The sequence below is a fragment of the Salvia miltiorrhiza genome, chromosome 1 (genome assembly GCF_028751815.1).
Source record: "Salvia miltiorrhiza cultivar Shanhuang (shh) chromosome 1, IMPLAD_Smil_shh, whole genome shotgun sequence".
Taxonomy (NCBI): domain Eukaryota; kingdom Viridiplantae; phylum Streptophyta; class Magnoliopsida; order Lamiales; family Lamiaceae; genus Salvia; species Salvia miltiorrhiza.
This window is the reverse complement of record NC_080387.1, coordinates 69,504,079-69,523,223: the sequence shown is the minus strand read 5'-3', so window position 1 is coordinate 69,523,223 and position 19,145 is coordinate 69,504,079. Positions and strand designations below refer to the sequence as shown.

General features: G+C 39.7%; 3 protein-coding genes and 1 pseudogene across 5 annotated transcripts; 1 reads left to right on the top strand and 3 right to left on the bottom strand.

Annotated features, from left to right (window-relative positions):
- Positions 1-436: 436 nt before the first annotated feature.
- LOC131005514 (protein XAP5 CIRCADIAN TIMEKEEPER) lies at positions 437-5,027 on the bottom strand. Of its 2 annotated transcripts, XM_057932524.1 has the most exons (12): positions 4,628-5,027; positions 4,331-4,396; positions 3,721-3,785; positions 3,530-3,642; positions 3,014-3,089; positions 2,801-2,877; positions 2,646-2,707; positions 2,398-2,529; positions 2,175-2,228; positions 1,612-1,677; positions 1,305-1,379; positions 437-809 (listed from the first exon to the last, which is right to left on the bottom strand). In XM_057932524.1, the coding sequence occupies exons 1-12, from the start codon at positions 4,796-4,798 to the stop codon at positions 759-761; spliced, it is 1,008 nt and encodes a 335-aa protein (XP_057788507.1). In that variant the 5' UTR covers positions 4,799-5,027; the 3' UTR covers positions 437-758. The 2 variants fall into 2 exon arrangements, with proteins under 2 accessions (XP_057788507.1, XP_057788508.1); XM_057932525.1 differs by lacking the exon at positions 437-809 and having other exon boundaries at positions 1,301-1,379; positions 1,612-1,696; positions 4,628-5,025.
- A 523-nt stretch (positions 5,028-5,550) lies between these two features.
- On the bottom strand, positions 5,551-7,398 carry LOC131012267 (NDR1/HIN1-like protein 10; annotated as a pseudogene).
- A 166-nt stretch (positions 7,399-7,564) lies between these two features.
- Positions 7,565-10,863, top strand: LOC131005513 (triosephosphate isomerase, chloroplastic). The gene is made up of 9 exons (XM_057932523.1): positions 7,565-7,853; positions 8,353-8,379; positions 8,956-9,025; positions 9,131-9,254; positions 9,562-9,646; positions 9,787-9,919; positions 10,057-10,230; positions 10,467-10,549; positions 10,637-10,863. Exons 1-9 carry the CDS (start codon positions 7,644-7,646, stop codon positions 10,691-10,693), a joined length of 963 nt encoding a protein of 320 aa, XP_057788506.1. The 5' UTR covers positions 7,565-7,643; the 3' UTR covers positions 10,694-10,863.
- A 4,143-nt stretch (positions 10,864-15,006) lies between these two features.
- Positions 15,007-16,250, bottom strand: LOC131005512 (glucosamine 6-phosphate N-acetyltransferase-like). Of its 2 annotated transcripts, XM_057932522.1 has the most exons (2): positions 16,136-16,250; positions 15,007-15,623 (listed from the first exon to the last, which is right to left on the bottom strand). In XM_057932522.1, the coding sequence occupies exon 2, from the start codon at positions 15,582-15,584 to the stop codon at positions 15,102-15,104; it is 483 nt and encodes a 160-aa protein (XP_057788505.1). In that variant the 5' UTR covers positions 15,585-15,623; positions 16,136-16,250; the 3' UTR covers positions 15,007-15,101. The 2 variants fall into 2 exon arrangements, with proteins under 2 accessions (XP_057788505.1, XP_057788504.1); XM_057932521.1 differs by having other exon boundaries at positions 15,007-16,244.
- Between the last annotated feature and the right edge of the window lie 2,895 nt (positions 16,251-19,145).

Sequence of the window (19,145 nt, the reverse complement as noted above, 5' to 3'; positions counted from 1 at the left end):
GCTAAATATAGTAATTGTGGAATACTTTTGGCGGACGGAGGGAGTATTAATTAACTATAACCAGTTGGCAGAATTTCAAATTTTATAGTGGATTATTTTCCTTTGTTGTTTAGAGAAGTCATGATGATTTTTTTTCCTCTTAATTTTGTGACAATTTTGTATAGAAAAATTATACAAGCATATATATAAAAAAAAATACTACTCCAATACAATGGCTCTGCCAAATTTTGTCCGCGTTTTGATAAGAACTATAAACACATTAGATGTACATTATATTTATTTTATCATATGCTCTTTAATTATATACATATTTTTAAAAATAAATCAGTAAATTACGTCACTGAAAGCCCAAATTAAACAAACGAATTTTCTAAGCTAAGCTAACTAATAAATTTCAGAGCTTCAAGTCTAAGATACGACCTCAACCAAGCACAAATGAATAAATACTCGACTTAAACCTTGTAAAATTTCAATCCATGGTTACAATTCAAAATGTATTTTAATCTCCCAATAAAAGAAATTCACCACATAACGTATTACTACCATATTGTCACCCTCAAAATAAGAGTGATACAAGCAAATCTGGTACGCCAACATCATCAGATGAGAGAGAAAGCAATATTCAGAAGCCTCTCTCGCTCTAGGCAAAACAAGACACAATTTCAGTACTAATTCCAGTTGAGTTACTCCACAGTATAATAGATGGCAGAATTTAAGCAATATACGAGAAACTTGAAAGGAATTGCATGTTGTCTGAATCAATCCCCGTGTATTGTGTATCGCTCCCATTTCTTTGTCGGGTCATATATCTGCACGAGAAACCAGGAGACGCAGTTCAGGTAAGCAGTTCGGCAAAGAATACATGTTTGCATTTTTCAGCATAATCATATTACAGCAGGCACAACTTTCTTAGAGTGTGTTGTCGTATCTAAGATCAAATGCAATGAGAAAGGCGACATGCGTCTCAAGTAATGAGGAATGAGATTCAAATTTACATTAGGTAATTAAGTAATGAGTGAACATATATACTGTATAAGAGCTTAATCCTATCCAGACCGAATATACAATTTAACACATTGTAGTCAGTGGGAGCGAAAAACGTCTAGCAGAACAACCAACAATTACTTTTGTTTTATTATTAAAGCAGAAGATAATGTTCTTGAGATTATTTACAGTTCGCCAACAGCAAGCAACCGATTCATCAATATTCAATAGGTAGTTGACACATGCACATGCCAAAGAGATCCACATGAGAGAGAGAGAGAGTGTGTGAAAGAGAGTGAGAGAGGAGAGCGAGTGAGTACCTCCCATCTTGAAGCTGGAAATATGTGTTTATTCTTCTCATACCAGTGCCTCTCCACAACTTTACCAGCATGTGACTGTTGAAAAAAGAGTTCAATTGTTTCAGTTAATTAATCGAATCAAGTATGAGTCTGTGACAATGCTTTCCTGCATAAACCAACTAGCGTAATGCAAATCAGAAACTAGGTATAGAATTGCTCTCTTTAAAGTTTTTAGACATGCAGAAGATAATATTCTCGATAGGCAGGATTATTAACCTATAGGACCAGTTTACAACTCCAGCAACCAATCTAAAGGTCAAGTGCTTACCTCATCTTTCTCGATTGTTGCATCAGCAGTGGTTCGAACATCCTCATGTACATCGAAGTGGAAAAGCTGCGAGTAAAACCAAAAACTGATGTTTTATTAAGTTTTGTGAGTACAAGGGTAAATCTTTGGCATAGAAGCTTTCAAGTGATATGCTGGAAGTGCAAATGTTGGTAAGAAAATAAAGTGTTGTATTCGTCGTATTATTAAAACGTATCCTTACAGATGGCAACGCACAATAGTATAACTGAGCAATTGAAGAGGGGTACAAAAGAATATTGTGAATATTCAACATACTAGGGCCAGGAGGTTCATAGTGTTCATAAAATAAGCTGACTTCCATTGTATTGCAACAAGAAACCAATATAATGGCTAGCGATTCCACATCTAGTTAAGTAAGTCGAAGACATTGTAAACTATCAGTGTATAACCTAAAATGCATCTTAGATACAGATCATATGAATATATGATGATTTTAAAATTCATTATCAACTTCTTAACGAGTTATACCAAGAATATGCTAATATACAGTGAAGTTGAAATGGAATTAAGAAAATGGGCATTACCGGTCCACTTTTCCCTCTGGCCTTGTTTACAATCAGCTCATAGAAACTGTGTTGCTGCAACAGAAAGAGAGAAAAAAGACAGGAATAAGTACAGCACATGCTGGAAACCTTCAACATCTTTTAGAGTAACATAAACTGAAAAGGACAAAATTGTTTTCAGATCTTTTGGGCAATTATAGCCAGAGATGGGGGAGAGAGTAGGTTCATCTCATCAAGCTCTTACGTGTGGAATAATGAGATCTTCTTTAACATAGAGCAGATTCTCCACTGAAGTTGTTCGAACCTCTCGAAATTCAGGAGCAAGCTGCTGCTGGACAGCACGAAGAAATTCCCCAATGGCGTCACCTTTCCGTACCTGGTACATGCAAACAAACAACGCAAATAAAGTTCACCAATCATCTAGGTATAAAAAAATAACCGAAGCCAAGGGAATAACTGAATTAAGATCCAAAGTAATGAGTAGTCCCAAACCTGGATCACCCGTCGATGGCCAGTACCATCCCAGTAGCTGTAAGTGATTTGAAGAGGCTCATCTATAAAAGAAACCAGAAAAATGTACTAAACTAAGAATACTGTATATAATGAAATCTAAAACAAATGGAAGCATGTAAGACTCTACTACTAACTTTTGATTTGTTCCTGCTCAAGAAGCCACTGTTTTCGTAACCGTTCACGCTCAGCTTGTTCCTCCGCCTCTCTCTCACTGTAAGAGTATGCTTCAAACTCCAAAGGCCAATTATAAGTAAAGGATCGAAAAGTAAAGCATGTGGATTCAAATAGGGCCAACAGAGCATGAAACAGACATGTTCAACAGGAAATGAGAGGAGAGAAATCCCAACCTATCAGGCAAAAAACTGGTTTCTACTGTAGGATCTTTTCCATATTTCCCAAACCTCTGGCGGATATCATCATTTTCTTCAAAGATAAAGACAGTACAATGTGTCAATTTGCAATTTAAAGTGTAGTCGTGCCAATAAACCCAAGAAAGAAAGAAAAAATAAGCTCAACATCATTTAGCATTAACAAAATAAAAAATATTCAAAGCAAGCCATGTACATACAAAGTAGTCCCAAAAAATAAACTGCTGCCCCATCACATTCATACATCAAAATGGAAGATATCACTCTACTTTGTGAAACTGTTGCATGTGCACACGAAATAGCATTCCAGTAACTCAGACATGTAAAATAAGCTATCAACTGACACAAGGGGCTTGGAAAATAACAAGGAGGTCTGTATAGTACTAAAACAAAAAAATAATCAGCAACTGAATTTGTACATGCACATCCAAATTTCATTACTACAGGCTTATAACACAATAAACAGAGCCAGAAGTACAATCAATAGATGCTTACGGTTTTCCTCTTCTTCCTCCTCATTGTCATTCTCAAATTCATCAGCAAAGGACAGTCTTGGGTCTGCCTTTATTTTCCGCTTCTTCAATTTCTGTAACTGAAGCTCCTCCTCCCTGCCAAAAAAAAGAGATCCAAAATAAAACTAAGACACCAACTAACAGTCACGATTATACAAAAAAACATCAACTCACTCTTGCTGCAACTTTAGGAGCTTCTCCTTCTCTTCCTCTTCAAATTTATTCTTGATATTTACTCTCTGCAGCACAAGGAACAATTATTTAATGCTGCATAAACAGGCAAGGCGTTCACCTCTCATTAGAGAAACGCATGTTCTTTTCTTTCTTCAACATTTTTTTTTTCAATTCCCAACCACACCTGACAATTATGTTTGTTTTCAAGCATAATAGATCCCTCGGTAAATAATCCTACAATTTAAGGTTTTAAATTTCAAAAAACATAATATTTGCCAAACATATAAAAAAACTGTCTTCTTTGGTGATTACAGCCTCCTAAATATATTGCTCCTCCTCCATCAAAACCACCACCACAGCCATCTGGATCACCAAAGCCTTCTAACTATTGCTCTCCTTCATCAAAACCACCACTCTCTCCTCTCCACCACTACAACCATCTGGTTTTTGCCTGACTGGGAAGTTGTTTCCCTTGATACGGAATAGGTCGTGCTGGTGTGTTTATACAAAGTAGCTTGAAGAAGCAACCCGTAGCAACCATTTACATAACCGCTAACATCCAGGAGAAAGGGGGTGAGAGAATCACAAAAGATAAATAAACCATTCATACCTTCTCAACATATTGCTCCCTGGTGACCAGACCAACAGTTTCCTTCTTGAATGCAGTCTCCAATACCTGAACAATAAACGAATACTCAAATTCAAACCACCCAAACACAGAATGCATCAATGATTTCAGTTCCGTTCAAGCTAAATAGGCTCCAAATCTAGCGAATCATGCTTTCCGGAGCATTAGAACATCTTTCATCGCTAAAGTTCCGAATTAACCATTTATATACGTAAAAGAGCAGCGAGTCAATCATGACGCAAAATTTCCTAGGGTCCTAGAGAAATCATGACATTATACCTCGGAGGTACTGGAGCCGAATTGGAGGAGGCCAGGCTGGCCTTCAGAAGCGGCGGTTTTGTTCTTAAGCTCTTGGATTTTGCGGCGCTCCGCCTCTCTCTGCTTCTCCAGCCGCCTGATCCTGACGGCGTCCTGCGCCGTGCCTACGTAGCCGTCGCCCATACCCGCCATGCTGAATACGAGTATGAATGTAGCGGCAAATTAGGGTTTGAATTTATCGAAGGATCCGACGCAGAGTTGCGGAAGAGGGAATTCTTGTTGAATTTGGGGATACTAGGATTTAGGGCTCCGACAGATAAATCGTAGACGAGGAAGAGCGACTACTATGGAGATGAAAGCCCCTGTTTATTTTTGGAGTGAAATTCCTTTAATTTTGCTACATTCAAGTCACCATATTTATTCCTCAAAAAAAAAAAAAAAAACAAAACAAAAAACAGGAGGAGGAGGAATGGGGCTCATGTTAATATTTCCCGGTCAACACTTCGTTATAGTTTTCTATTAAGACAAATCTAATTGTGTCTCAAAATACAAATTATCCTTAAAACTTTTTTCTATGTAAAATGTCCTTAACCTGAATGATGATGCATCATATTTTGTCACAAAACATGACATTTTACTTTGTACAATGTCATGTTTTTTTAAAAAAAGGGGCAAATTGATATTACAATATTTTAATATTTTTCAATAATTTCACAATGCCTAAATTTCAACATCATAAAATCGACATGACACATTGAATCTGATATTTATATATGGGCAAAGGTGCAGATTGCCCCCTGAACTACACCCTCCTAGAGCTTTTAGCCCCCCATTCTCGGTCAAGGCGCGTTGACCTCCCTGAACTCTCGAAAGAAGGGTGCAGATTGCCCCCTGCGTTAAACGGCTGTTACACGCCGTTAACTTAAATTTTTTTTAAAAAAATTCTAGTGGGCTCCACCCCCAACCAGCAACAGAACGGACCGGAGCAAATCTGCAGCGACGGCTCCTTCTTGGTCGTCCGCTGCCGGAAACGCGAGAGAGGCATGAGGGGGAGGCGCTCCATCCTTGGCCGTCTGCTATCGGAGATGCGAGAGAGAGAGGGAGGACAGATGAGAGGCGATGGCGAGAGCGGAGGGATGTGAGGGGTACGACGGCTGGCAATTCTCGTCGGAGAAGTGAGCAATGGCGGAGAGAGAGAGAGAGCGGTGAGAAACAGAGAGAGATGAGGGATGAGAGTGGAGAGAATGGGGAGGGGAATCGATTTTGGTGATTGAGTGAGAGAGGGAAGGCCCTGACGCGGCACTGCCTCGGTTCGCCGGTTAACACCCCGATCTCCCACTAGTCGGCAGTCCAAGAACTAGATCCCCACAGAACACCTTCAGAAACCTCCTTCGAGTCCTCCACACCTTGGCCTCAAACCTAACCCTAGAAAGCATCCTCAAATTGAAATTCACATTGTCATTCTTCCCCCTCTCGCCAGTAATCTCGTCCACCGCCACCTTCTCCAGAAAACTCCCCGCCGCCGTGAATCTCGCCTTCAGCGAGGTCTCGTTCTTCGTGCCTTGATAGAAGGGCGCGACGGTGGTCTCGGAGAGGGAATACGATTGGTAGTAAATCGCGGTTTCAATGTGATCGTAGCCGAGCTTCATCTTCTTGTTAGGGTTTTGGGCGGTCAGCTTGATCTCGGAGGTGAAGAAGATGAGCAAGTCGTTGCCGAGAGTGAAATTGGAGATAGACAAGGAGTCGACTCGAAACTCGGGGAGTTAGGGGCGGAGGATGAGCCAGACGATGAAGGTGACTGTGCCGAAGATGACGATGAGGCCGATCACGAAAGCGAAGATGCGGCGGAGGCAGGTGGTGCGGCGGACGGACTCGGCGTCGTATTGGTAGTTCTGCTGCTGGTTGGGGATGGAGCCCACTAGAAAATTAAAAAAAAAAAATAAGTTAACGGCGTGTAACAGCCGTTTAACGCAGGGGGCAATCTGCACCCTTCTTTCGAGAGTTCAGGGAGGTCAACGCGCCTTGACCGATAATTGGGGGCTAAAAGCTCTAGGGGGGTGTAGTTCAGGGGGCAATCTGCACCTTTGCCCTTTATATATACATGTATTATACTTCCTCCGTCCCACGAATCTTGACACGTTTGGTTTCGGCACGAGAATTAAGAAGTTGTAGATTAGTGTTTTAAGTGTGTAGTTAATAAAGTATAAAAGTGATAAAGTAAGAGAGAGAATGTAATAAAAGTGATAAAGTATGAGAGAAGGTAATAATTACTCCCTCCGTCCACGAAAGAACTTCCTATCTTTCCTTTTTGGGACGTCCACAAAAGAACTTCCTACCTATTTTTGGACTATACCCCACCACTTATAATCCTCTTACTTTTCACTTTTCACAACTCCCAATATTAATTATGGAGTAACACTTTTTCACCACTCTCAATACACTCAACTACCTTTTATCCACTCTCAATACAATCAACAATAGTTTTTCTTAAAACCCGTGCCACTCCCTCCTAGGAAGTTCTTTCATGGACGGAGGCAGTATTACCTTATTTGGAAATATGTCAAGATTCGTGGGACGGCCCAAACGTGTCAAGATTCGTAGGACGGATGGAGTAGAAAACTGTGATCCCTTGCTGGATTTGTCATGTATCTTCAATGCCAGAATTTGAGCCTCCTAATATTATCAATTTTTTTTCCGCATTAATTATCAAAAAAATATTGAACTCTTTACTAATTTGTCAAAATTAAAAAGCGTTAGATTGTGAGAAAATATACTGTAAATTTTTTACCCATCATACAAAATCTTATGGGCTCAAATGGGCCTTTTAACAATCACCAAACATTAGGGCGAAACCCAACCCAGCTGCCCTTGCGGCGTGTGTTCCTCACGCTCCTCGTCGTCGCGTGGGATGACGTGGTAGGTGGAGGCGATTCACCATAAATCACGCCGCCACACGTTGGCAAATTTCTGTATCCAGATATAGAGAGAGAGATAATACCGAGTTCACTCACCCACAGTCCACTACAAGCACCCAAAAATGGCGGTCGTCTCCACTTCTCTCGCCGGCGCCGGCGCTGTCACCAGCCAGCTCACTCACTTCTCCGGCCTCCGAAAATCCTTCCTCAAGCTCGACACCTCCAGCGCCAACTCTACGCACTCGTTTTTCCAGAGCGTCGACTCGCACATCCGCCTCACATCCTCCGGTAAAGCATGCCGCGGCGTCGTCGCGATGGCAGGCACCGGAAAGGTAACTTGCATTTTTTGTTAAAAGAAGATGCGTTTATTGCAGATCTGAAAACTATTCAATCAGTTGCATTTTGTTCAGATTTTTATTGGAAAGTGTCAATTTTGAAGAGCTCCGAAATCTCCGTTACTAGCTATGTATGCGTCTATGTCGAATAGCTAGTTTGATAGGGCAAAAGCTTGAGAATTGATATCGTGAATGAATGTCAGTACTTGTGAAATTTTTTAGATTATAGGCATCAATTTCGGAGAAATTTAAATGTTAAAGCTAAAAATTCCCTCCTAGTTATTGTACTTTTAGAGAAAGAAAAAAAGTAGTACTAGTACTTAGTTTTAAAGTAAATGTTTTGGCCATTTGTGTATTAGAACGCTATCTAACTATTGCTGATATATCGTTGAATGTTGCTGTCATCTCCGATTTCTTATCTGATCTATGTTTAGGTAAAAGTTACACGAGCTTTCTTTGTTTCAGAGAGTCATTGTTTCTTCCTTTTTCCTTGCAGTTCTTTGTTGGTGGGAATTGGAAATGTGTAAGTATTCTGTTTTCCCTAATTTCCTTCCTTTACCCAATTCCTTTGTTGTTGGCTGTTAGAAACAGCACATATATATTTCTTCTTGTGAGATCTGCATATTAAAGTTCCTTTTTTGATAATTTTAAGCTATGCAGTATGAATCAAATCTGCTCTTACAAGCAAGTCCCGTGAATTATTGATTAAGTCCATGCATTGGATTTTTCTTATATAGTATAGTGAACCGATTACAAATCTCAGTCGTATGCTGTTATTCGATTGGGACTAGATCTTCATGAAAGATGATGATCACACTGAAAGTCTCTGAGCAACAATTTTATTAAAAATTTTGATAGTGATATGCTTCATCTGCAATGATAGTGGGGCAAATAGCTAATGCTTATCGTAGGCACAGTGTTGTTTTAAATTTTTAGTAATAGGTTTTTCCTCATCTTATATAAGCCATATTTTTTTTTAGCCTTGTCCTGAATTGAAGAACTGAATTACGGTAATTATATGGCCTTCTTCCCAGTTCTTTGTAGCATCTTGTTTCTTCTTATCTGATTTTACCTTGCATTCTCAAACAATTATACTCAGAATGGGACCAAAGAGTCCATCAGCAAGCTTGTGTCGGACTTGAACAGTGCAACACTTGAATCTGATGTTGGTAAGTTGTCCTAAATATTTAGTACCCGATTTCATTTCATTTGAATAAACAGAGTCTTGTATTATATGCCATCCTTACATATTGTTTACCTTGAATCATATGCAGATGTTGTTGTTTCGCCTCCTTTCGTCTACATTGATCAAGTAAAGAATTCATTGACTGATCGGATAGAGATAGCAGCCCAAAATTGTTGGATTGGAAAAGGTGGCGCTTTCACTGGAGAAATCAGGTGTGTGGTTGCAAGTTTTACTCTGAAAAACCAGCAATTTCCTTGCTTGTGCTATGAAAAATAATTGGATTATGAGTTGTTTGCTGATACGATACTCAGATGGATTTGCCTGTGAACTCTTATCTTTCGATTTGGATGTAGTCATGTAGCTATCTTATACATTCAGAAATGCACCAATTCTTGTTGTTGTATATTGTCTGGTACTCTTATTGAAACCTTTTACAGTGGTTGATTCTCGTACAGTAGTAACGTAGTGGTTGGATTATTTTGACATGGCATAACAAGTGAGCTTTTTGAATTATTGCAGCGTGGAGCAACTGAAAGACCTTGGATGCAAGTGGGTCGTTCTTGGGCATTCTGAGCGGAGGCATGTAATAGGAGAAGATGATCAAGTAAGAGCAACTGAACTTTGCTGAAATTATTTAGGCGAGAAAAGTGAGGAAATAGTAGTTTATCTGATAACGTGCTGTTGTGATTCCTACCCGGTTTACTTCAATGTTCGAAAGCCTGATAAAGTGCTATGTTTCTGTAGTTCATTGGAAAGAAGGCTGCTTATGCCGTGAGCCAGGGTGTAGGAGTAATAGCCTGCATCGGGGAGTTGTTGGAAGAAAGAGAAGCTGGAAAAACCTTTGATGTTTGCTTTAAGCAATTGAAGGCTTATGCTGGCAAGTTTAGACTCCCCCACCACCACCACACCACACACACACACACACACAAAAAGGAAAATAGAAGAATTAAAAAGTTGAAATTTGAACTCAATTTTGGAACAGAATTCACCATTGGTTCCTTCTATGGTGTGCAGATGCTGTCTCAAGTTGGGACAATATTGTCATTGCCTATGAGCCCGTATGGGCAATTGGAACTGGTAAAGTGGCCTCACCCGAGCAGGCCCAGGAAGTGCACGCTGCTGTTAGGAATTGGCTGAGCAAGAACGTATCAGCAGAAGTTGCTTCTAAAACACGTATTATCTACGGAGGTATGTTCCTTGTTAGTTCAAAGTTTGCCACTTCGGAAATTAATGCATCCGACTATTATTTGCACACTTTTTCAAATATGGTGATTTATTGATCCAACACACAAGTCATGATCACTCAAATTTTTTGAAACCGGCTACAAGATTGAAGTATAAGTGCATAAGCATAACATGCTAGTTCGAATCACTACCCTTTGCCTGCTTGCTTGAATTCCCTTAGAACCCTAAATCTCCTACAGGTTCGGTCAACGGAGGCAACTCTGCAGATCTTGCCAAAAAAGAAGACATTGATGGATTCCTCGTAGGTGGTGCATCTCTAAAGGTAAGTTCTGTCCCTTGTACACGAAAATCATAGCATTAATTTTAGTCTCTATCTCTCGTGCAACTCTCATATCACGTCGTGCTGTAGGGTCCTGAGTTCGCCACCATCATCAATTCCGTTACTGCCAAGAAGGTTGCCGCCTAGTTTCAGGAAGAAATGGCTAAGAGAATCAACCACGGCCCATTTCACGGTAGATCTCTGGCCTTGCCCTACATAGGCAATGAAATTAGCTATTACAGAACCTGTCATGTAACAGAATATCACATAGTCTCTCACTGGAATAAATGTTTTGTAGCACCACCATTTTCATAAAACTATTGTCTTCTGCTGCTGAAATGAAAATTTTATTGAAAAGAAAGAAAGAAAAGTTGTTACAAAACCGGTGTAACGAAAAGCAGTACAGCAAGGGACCAATGTAAGGCGCAACACGACCTAACGAAAAACCAAAAAACAAAACCACAGTTCAGGGGGACGGGAAATTCGCCGCCACAGATTACGGCCAAACCAAAACCCATCGGCGACTCGTCCCCCTAAGCCGGAAGAAACACAGCTCAAGCACAAAAGAGCCAACAACAAAACCCGAGGGGGCTGCACTGGCCATCCAGAGAAATCTGCATTGGCCGGACCAAGCCGAGCGTGCAGCACAGGATGCCCACCGAACGCATCATGAATCTTCCCTGCTCTGGTCACCTCCGGAACCACTTGAGACGCCGCATCAGCGCAAACGGGAAAAAGCGCAGATCTCAATTGACAACCCGAATGTAAGGAAGTTGCCGCCTGTCATCCTTCACCAACTGTAGGATATCCGGGATCGTAAAATTCCAATAGCCTTCCTCCGCTACAGAAGAAGCCAAACAGTCCGCAACCCGGTTCCCTTCCCTGTAGATGTGAGTGATAATAAAATGAAAACCAGCAAGGGAAGAGAGAACCTTACGCCACCGGCTGAAGAACCTCCAAGGAACCGTGTCTGACCGAGAACTGAAAAGATCCACCAAATAAGCGCAGTCAGTCTCGATCCAAACGTGTCTCCAACCATGATTGACAGATTGCTCCAAAGCAATGATGAGGGCAAGCAGCTCTGCCTCAAAAGCCCAACCACGTCCAGCATAGAAATGAAAACAACCCAGAACGCTAGAAGAATCTCTGATAACTCCACCAGCGTGAATCAGAGGAGGGGATCCATGAACCGAGCCATCAATATTGATTTTGCGCCAAGGAGTCGGAGGCGGAATCCAGAAAACATAAACAAAAGAGGTCGGGCGACGAGGTCTGCTTGGCACCCCAAGACCATGAAGAATCAGTAAGTCCTCAACAGAGTTAGCCATCTCACCAGTACATAATTGGGAAGTTTCCAAAATAAAAGATTTGATCTGGATCGAAAGTGCCCTCTCAGAGACCGAAGTCGCATCAAATACAACTCTGTTACGAATATTCCAGATGCTCCAAATCGTGGACATAACACCCATTCGCCAAAGATTTACAACCTGCTTGCTAGTCTGCACCTTCATTGCCCAGAGAAGCAGACTCCCAATGTCGTGAATCAACGGACTATCCACCCTGAACCAGCCGAAAAGGGAGCGCCAAATTTGTCGAGCAAAAGTACAGTCCCAAAAAAGATGATCAATATCCTCATTCGCATTCCGGCAGAGAGGGCACCAGCCCGGACCAACCAGCCCCGAACGACGAAGAGAGCTAGCAGTCGGAAGACGCCCCAGAATCACCCGCCAAGTGACAATGGAACGCCGCATTGGGATAAACGGAGCCCAAATCCACTTACCCCAATCAACGGTCGGAAAGCAGGGACGAATATGATCCGAAGCAAGCGACGCGGAGACCTCACCAAAATGAGAATGGGTCCAAGCTCTTCGATCCTCTCCCTCGCTAATAGGAACCGAGACAATATCAAAGGCAATATCCGGAAAGATCTGCAAAAAATTCAAAGTAAAGTGCCAGGTATAATCAAAGTAGTAATCCGAGATCGGCTGCAAAAGAGCATGATGAAAAGTATCTGGAATGCCGATTCTATCAACCAGACGATACCCTAACCAGTTATCAGTCCAAAAAAGAATAGTAGAACCAGAACCAATAGAACAATGAGTGTCGCTGACGAGAGTCTGGATAGCAGCTCGGGTGCCCAACCAAATCGTAGAAGAGAACCAAGGGGAGCGAGGTCTTAGGCACGCATCCAGATAGCGTTGGCGAAACAACTGAAAACCCATCGAGTCCGCAGTAATCAGCAACCAGCCTAACCTCAACATGAAACTCTGGCTGATGTGTGTAAAGGATTTCACATTAAGCCCACCCTGAGTCTTGGGGGCGCAAACTCGATTCCAAGCCACAGATGACTTAGGCCTAGAAGTAGTGCAGCCAGTCCAAATAAACGACCGACAAGCTCTATCCAAATCATGAAGAAGCTTAGTTGGCCAACGATATATCAGCATACTGTGAACAGCCGCGCTCTGAATGACTGAAGTGACGAGGCAAAGACGGCCCGCCATAGATAACTGCATGCCCTGCCATCTAGGAAAATGGGCGATGATGCGATCACGAGTGCTGATAAGACGGGCAGCAGAAGCACGACCAGCAAAAATGGGGACTCCCAAATAGATAAAAGGAAGGGAACCAGTTGAGAAACCCAGATCCCGCTGTAGTCGACGTCTCAGCTGAACAGAAACACCTTTGCCAAAGAAAACCTTGGATTTGGCCTTATTGCAAAACTGTCCAGAAACCAAAGCATATATATGAAGAATCGATTCAATCATCCTGCAGCTGCGCCAAGTAGCTTTACAAAAAAGTAGGACATCATCAGCATACAGTAGATGAGAGGGAAAAAGCAAAGAGCGGGACATCCTCATACGGGCAATGAATCCCCTATCAGCAGCGTCCGAGAGCATACTACTGAGGACCTCCTCCGCCAAAGCAAACAGAACCGGAGACAAAGGGTCTCCCTGACGAACCCCTCGAGAGCAACCAAAGTAACCATGTTGCTCTCCATTAAAGAGAACCGAAATTCTGGCAGATTGAAAAATAACTCTAATCCAGTGTCTGAAAGTTTGAAGGAAACCAAAGCAATCCAGCACAACCTCCACAAAATCCCAATTCAGGGTATCGAAAGCTTTCCGAATATCTACCTTAAGAGCCATGTTCCTCCCTTGAATTGAGCGCTCCATGCAATTCACTCCTTCAGAGGCCAGCAGAATACATTCCTGTATAGAACGCCCAGAGATAAACCCAAACTGATTGGCCGAGACAATAACAGCAGCTACCTCGTTCAACCTAGAGGCAAGAATCTTGGTGATGACCTTGAAAAGGAAATTTCCCAACACAATAGGTCGGAAGTCAGAGACAAGAACCGCATCAGTCTTCTTTGGGAGAAGGCAAAGCAAGTTGGAATTAAGGCCCTGGGGAAGATAGCTATGAGTGAAGAACCGACGAACGGCAGCAATAAGGTCCTCCCCAACCACCTCCCACGAATGCTTAAAGAAAGCGCCGTTAAACCCGTCTGGTCCAGGGGCACTATTCATGTCCATGGAGAAAACAGTCAGCCGAATATCCTCAGCAGAGGGAGTAGCAACGAGCATGTCAGACTGGGCAGGTGAGACTGAAGCTGGAATGTAACCGGAAATCCAAGATCTATCCACCGGCGGAAAAATCGGCTCCGAAAAGAGATCCTCATAAAAATGAATCACATGGGCCGCCATGACACCCGGGTCCTCCGAGATAACCCCATCAATATTAAGCTTCTTAATATTAAACTATTGTCTTCAATACTAGGATAATCCCTGCACTAGGGGGGCTTGTCTTGAGATTTTTACCATGGTTTGTAACATTATCTCATAACTTTAATTATATCTGAAATAAAAGTGAGGTCGTTATTCCTCAATTTTGAAACTAGTTCTTTCTAAAATTTTACTCCCTCCGTTCACGAAAATTGTAAATTAAGACTTATTTTCGTGGACGGAGGAAATATAATGATGGTTCATTCGGAGCCGGCCTGAACTCGTGCCCAGTTGGCCGGCCCATTTGACGATAGATCTGTCTCCCAACTCTCGATCTCTCTCTTAATATGGTTCAATTTATGATGTTCTCGATTGAAAATCTCATCTCACAATCGTCCCATATTTTATCTTGTAAAACAGATGGACTAGTGAATGTAATAATTGGATAGGCAAATGGATGTTTTTTTTTTGTCTAAAACAAAAAATCATGACTAGATTGATTATTTGTGAAAAAACATAAATAAGGAGTACTAAAATTTTGATACTGATTTTCTTTTTAAAATTAGTTTATGCCTTTACGGTCATATCAAATGTAGTTAGAGTTAAATTAGCGTGTGTAAAGGTGTGAAATCATATTATTTATAGTGCAAAATTATTATCAGAAATAGAAACACGTCAATATCACTGAGACAACTCAAAAGGATAAAATGGAACTGAGGGAGTAGTAGTTTGGCAATGTGAAGCGAAAAGTGAATTGTTATTTGAGAAAAGAGCAATATATACTCGAAATAACAACAATTCACTAATCCCAAACCAAAATGCTTAATTAATTCTCAAGAACCGAAGTAGTTCACCATCTGAATCTCCTTCCGCTTGAAACCACACCTCTCATAAAAGGCCACGTTGTCACTGCTGCAATCAAGAATCACCTTGTAACACCCCATCGCGCGAGCATGATCACACAGGAATCCGATCATCTTCCTCCCTAAATGCTTTCCTCGAATGTTGGAATCCACAACCACGTCTTCGATGTGACCAACTTTGCCACAATTCCTTATGAATTTCTTCTCTATCAACACGCTACCGGTTGCAATGATCCTCCCCGAATCTCTGTCTTCGACGACGCATATGAGATGGTCGTCGCCGTACTCGGCCACCTCCTCGAACCGTCGGTCGAATGCTTCGTCGGAGATGGAGTCGCACACGGTCAGCTGCTGAAGAAGCTCCACGAAACCCTTCCTCTTGTCCGAGATCTCGAGCTTCCTCACTTCGAATTCAAATGCCTCCTCTTCCGTGGAAGACTTCGTTGTTTCCATCGCTTTATAGAGAAAGATCTTCAGATTGAAGCCAGATTTCTGAAGATTGAAAAGGATCGACAGACATGAGGTTAGATTATCGAAATCAGCATCGTGATCGTGAAAGCCTAGCATTGCATTGGCATGTATGGGGCATTTTCCCGCCAATACAGTCTCCAGTTGTTAACATTATCCATGAATTAAGAAAAATAAAGCAAGGCTCGAATTTGTTGGCCAAATACAAGTTCATTTATACAGATTCCGCAGCAAAAAGGCAAAATACAACTCTTCTCAACCTGAAGCTTCTGACTGATAATAAAGAAATGAAGATATTTTTTACTGTAAATTAATTTAAATGGTGGTGGATCGAAAATAACTAGATTTACATTGGAGAATATCCAAAATCATAATTTCTTTCTCTAATGTCCGATTATTTTCACAGATCTACAAAATATTCAAGTATTTTTGTAGATCTAAAAAATGTTCGAGTTAATCGGTGGATTATTCGGTAAGACGGAAAAACAAAATCAAAATTCAAACTTGCAGAACACCAAAATAGCCTGCCGCCTTACCTTTTGTTGGGAACTTGGGCGTTGGAAACGGCTGCTGCTGCCGGCGCAGATATTTACGTTAACTTGTTCATGTTAATTCGACCCAATTCTTTGGAGACTGGAAGACCGATGGGCCAAATTCAAGCCAATAATTCTGCCCATTTGAGGTCCATAGAAAGTGGGCCTCCGTATTGGGCCTCAAACCAATGGGCTTCCTTGATCGGCCCATTTGACGATAGATCTCTCTCCCAACTCTCCATCTCTCTCTCTCTTAATACGGTTCAATTTATGATTCTCCATCAAAAATCTCATCTCACAATCGACCCATATTTTATCTTGTAAAAACAGATAGATTAGTGAATGTAATAATTGGATAGCAAATTGATGACTTTAAAAAACATAAAAAAAAAAAAAAAACTTTTTAAGGAACATAACTAGATTGACTAGTGAAAAAACATAAAATTTTGGTATTGGTTTTTTTTTTTTAAATTACCTTGTGCCCATATTAAATGTAGTAAGTTTAGCAATGAGAAGTGAAAGTGAATGTGATTTAAGAAAGTCCAGTAAATACGTGTCGGCATATATGATATGATGTCGGCCATCTTGGTTAACTTGTAGTAATTGGTTATGTTAGGTTTGACCAACTTGCACAACTTAAATACACAAGAGATAGAGAATGTGAGTGAGTTGGTAAAATGAGCATGAAATTTAAACTCACATTGAACCACAAATCTTTATGGAATTTCATGGGCCACCCATATTGTACTCCCTCCGTCCCAAACGAAATGTCCTGTTTTCTTTTTTGGCAATACTCTCTCTCTATACTTAATATTTAAATAATTTTCACCAATCCACTTTATCTACTTTATACACATTTCTTAATCTCCGTGCCGAAAAGAAATAGGACATTTCGTTTGGGACAGAGGGAGTACTATAACACCGATTTTACTATTTTTCATTTTTTAATTTTATATGAAAATGTAAAACTTGAATACATTATTAAATACTCCCTGCATCGGTAAAAAAATAGATAGTTTTTGCATTTTGATTTTGTCTATAATATATATGGTATATTTATTTTAATACATATACTCTTGTATTTTTAATACATTTATATTCGATATTTACAAAAAAGATATTTTACAAATAATTATTAATTATCTAATTAATTTTAATAATTATTTTCACACGTATTTTTCAACTATAAGTCAATTTTCAGTGGACGAGGAAGTACTTCAATATAACCCCACCACCCACCGCCCATGGCCCACCTCACGCCCCACTCAACATATAATTGTCTTATTGACGTTTATAGACGTAGAGAATGCTGAACTATTCCTAGTGATCACCATCTACAATCTACATGCTATTTATTTCGTAATATTGCTCAATAATAAATTAATTTGGCCTTCTTGTATTATTGTGAATTATGAAAAGTGAGCATATACAATTTTTGTAGTAATAAATTCAAAATTGTCGGCCAAGAAATAAAATTATCGATCTTATATTAATGTGTACAAGGCGGAGCCATTGAGGCCTAGGCAAAGTTGAGGCACTCAAAAACTTTTATTTGTGAGAAGTCTTGGGTTCAATCTCGTCTACGTGCGGATAATTTTTCAGTGGTTTAGCTTATGTGCGGTTACTTTTTCACTTTTGTGTGATGTAGAGGTTCAGTCTGTATATATATTACTTATTTGATTATATAACAGATACTTCTTGTAATTCTAAAAACAATATCTACAAGGCGGGTTTATAGTATCATTATATAGTGAAATATAATCTAGTATTACATAAACTTAGAAAAATGATTACTACAACTTTATTGTGTTTCCCACATGGCCACATTCCATAATTTGAGATATACCCTAAAAAAATATTAGCTATTTGTAGCTTCTTCATAAACTACTCTCCTCTTTTCAGTGGCACGACTCCTTAAAATTGGGGGTATTCATTTTGTCTTCATTGATTGACTACATTTAAACCGGTTTCATACTTCACTTGTAATCGAACAACAGCGATAGACTACCTACCTATTAAGAATATTACATTCAATTTTTTAATCAAGCTTTTGCTATCATACCATACAAATATATATATATATCTGTATATATATATATATATCATGCATTATTTCATATTCCGTATCAAACAAATCCTAAATATAAGTAAATCAACTTTATGATATAGATACAAATTAATTACTCGAAAGGTAAATATAAGTAAACCAACTTTATCATATATAGATACGAATTAATTATTCAAATGTAACATAATGTTATCCCAAATTTATAATCTTCATATGACCTTTACAACTTTATAATTACGACATTGAACATCAAAGTTTGTCTCATATATATATATAGGGAGAGCTAAAATAAGTACATTTTTTAAGATATAAAATAAGAATTATTTTCACACCTTAGATAATCAAGATATACGGTTGATTCATCATGATGAATTCATGATCCTGAGTTCGAATCTCAAAGGTAGCAAAAATTTATTTTTTGCAATTTATATCTTTATACAACGAATTCATACGTGTTAGACATAAAATTCATACATTTTTCCTAGTTCTTATTTCTTATTTTAAGAGGTGCTCTCGTCGAACTAATATTATTGAAATTTGTATTCACAAAAACAACACACATTTTAGGAGCCCGAAGACGTTTTCAAAAAGATTAAAATCATTAATTAATTTGAATATTGTATTATTTCTCGTAATTAAGCCAAAAGCTTTTAAAGTAGATTTCTCGAAAAGAAGAAAGTGGGCGAAAATGGCCCCGCTTAGCTTGTTTTTAATAAATTAAAAATTAAATTTAAAGACCCATTACGACAGCATAAATTAAAGTCCTTTAGCTTCAGAACTTTCTAGTATTGCGTGGTACACTACTATTAATTACGACGTTTTTCATAAAAAAATTAAATTGTAAATTTTAATATTGTATTATTCCTCGTAATTAAGCCACAAGATTTTGAGGTAGATTTCTCAAGAAAAGAAAAAAAAAAATAAGAGAGAGATGAGAGAGTTATA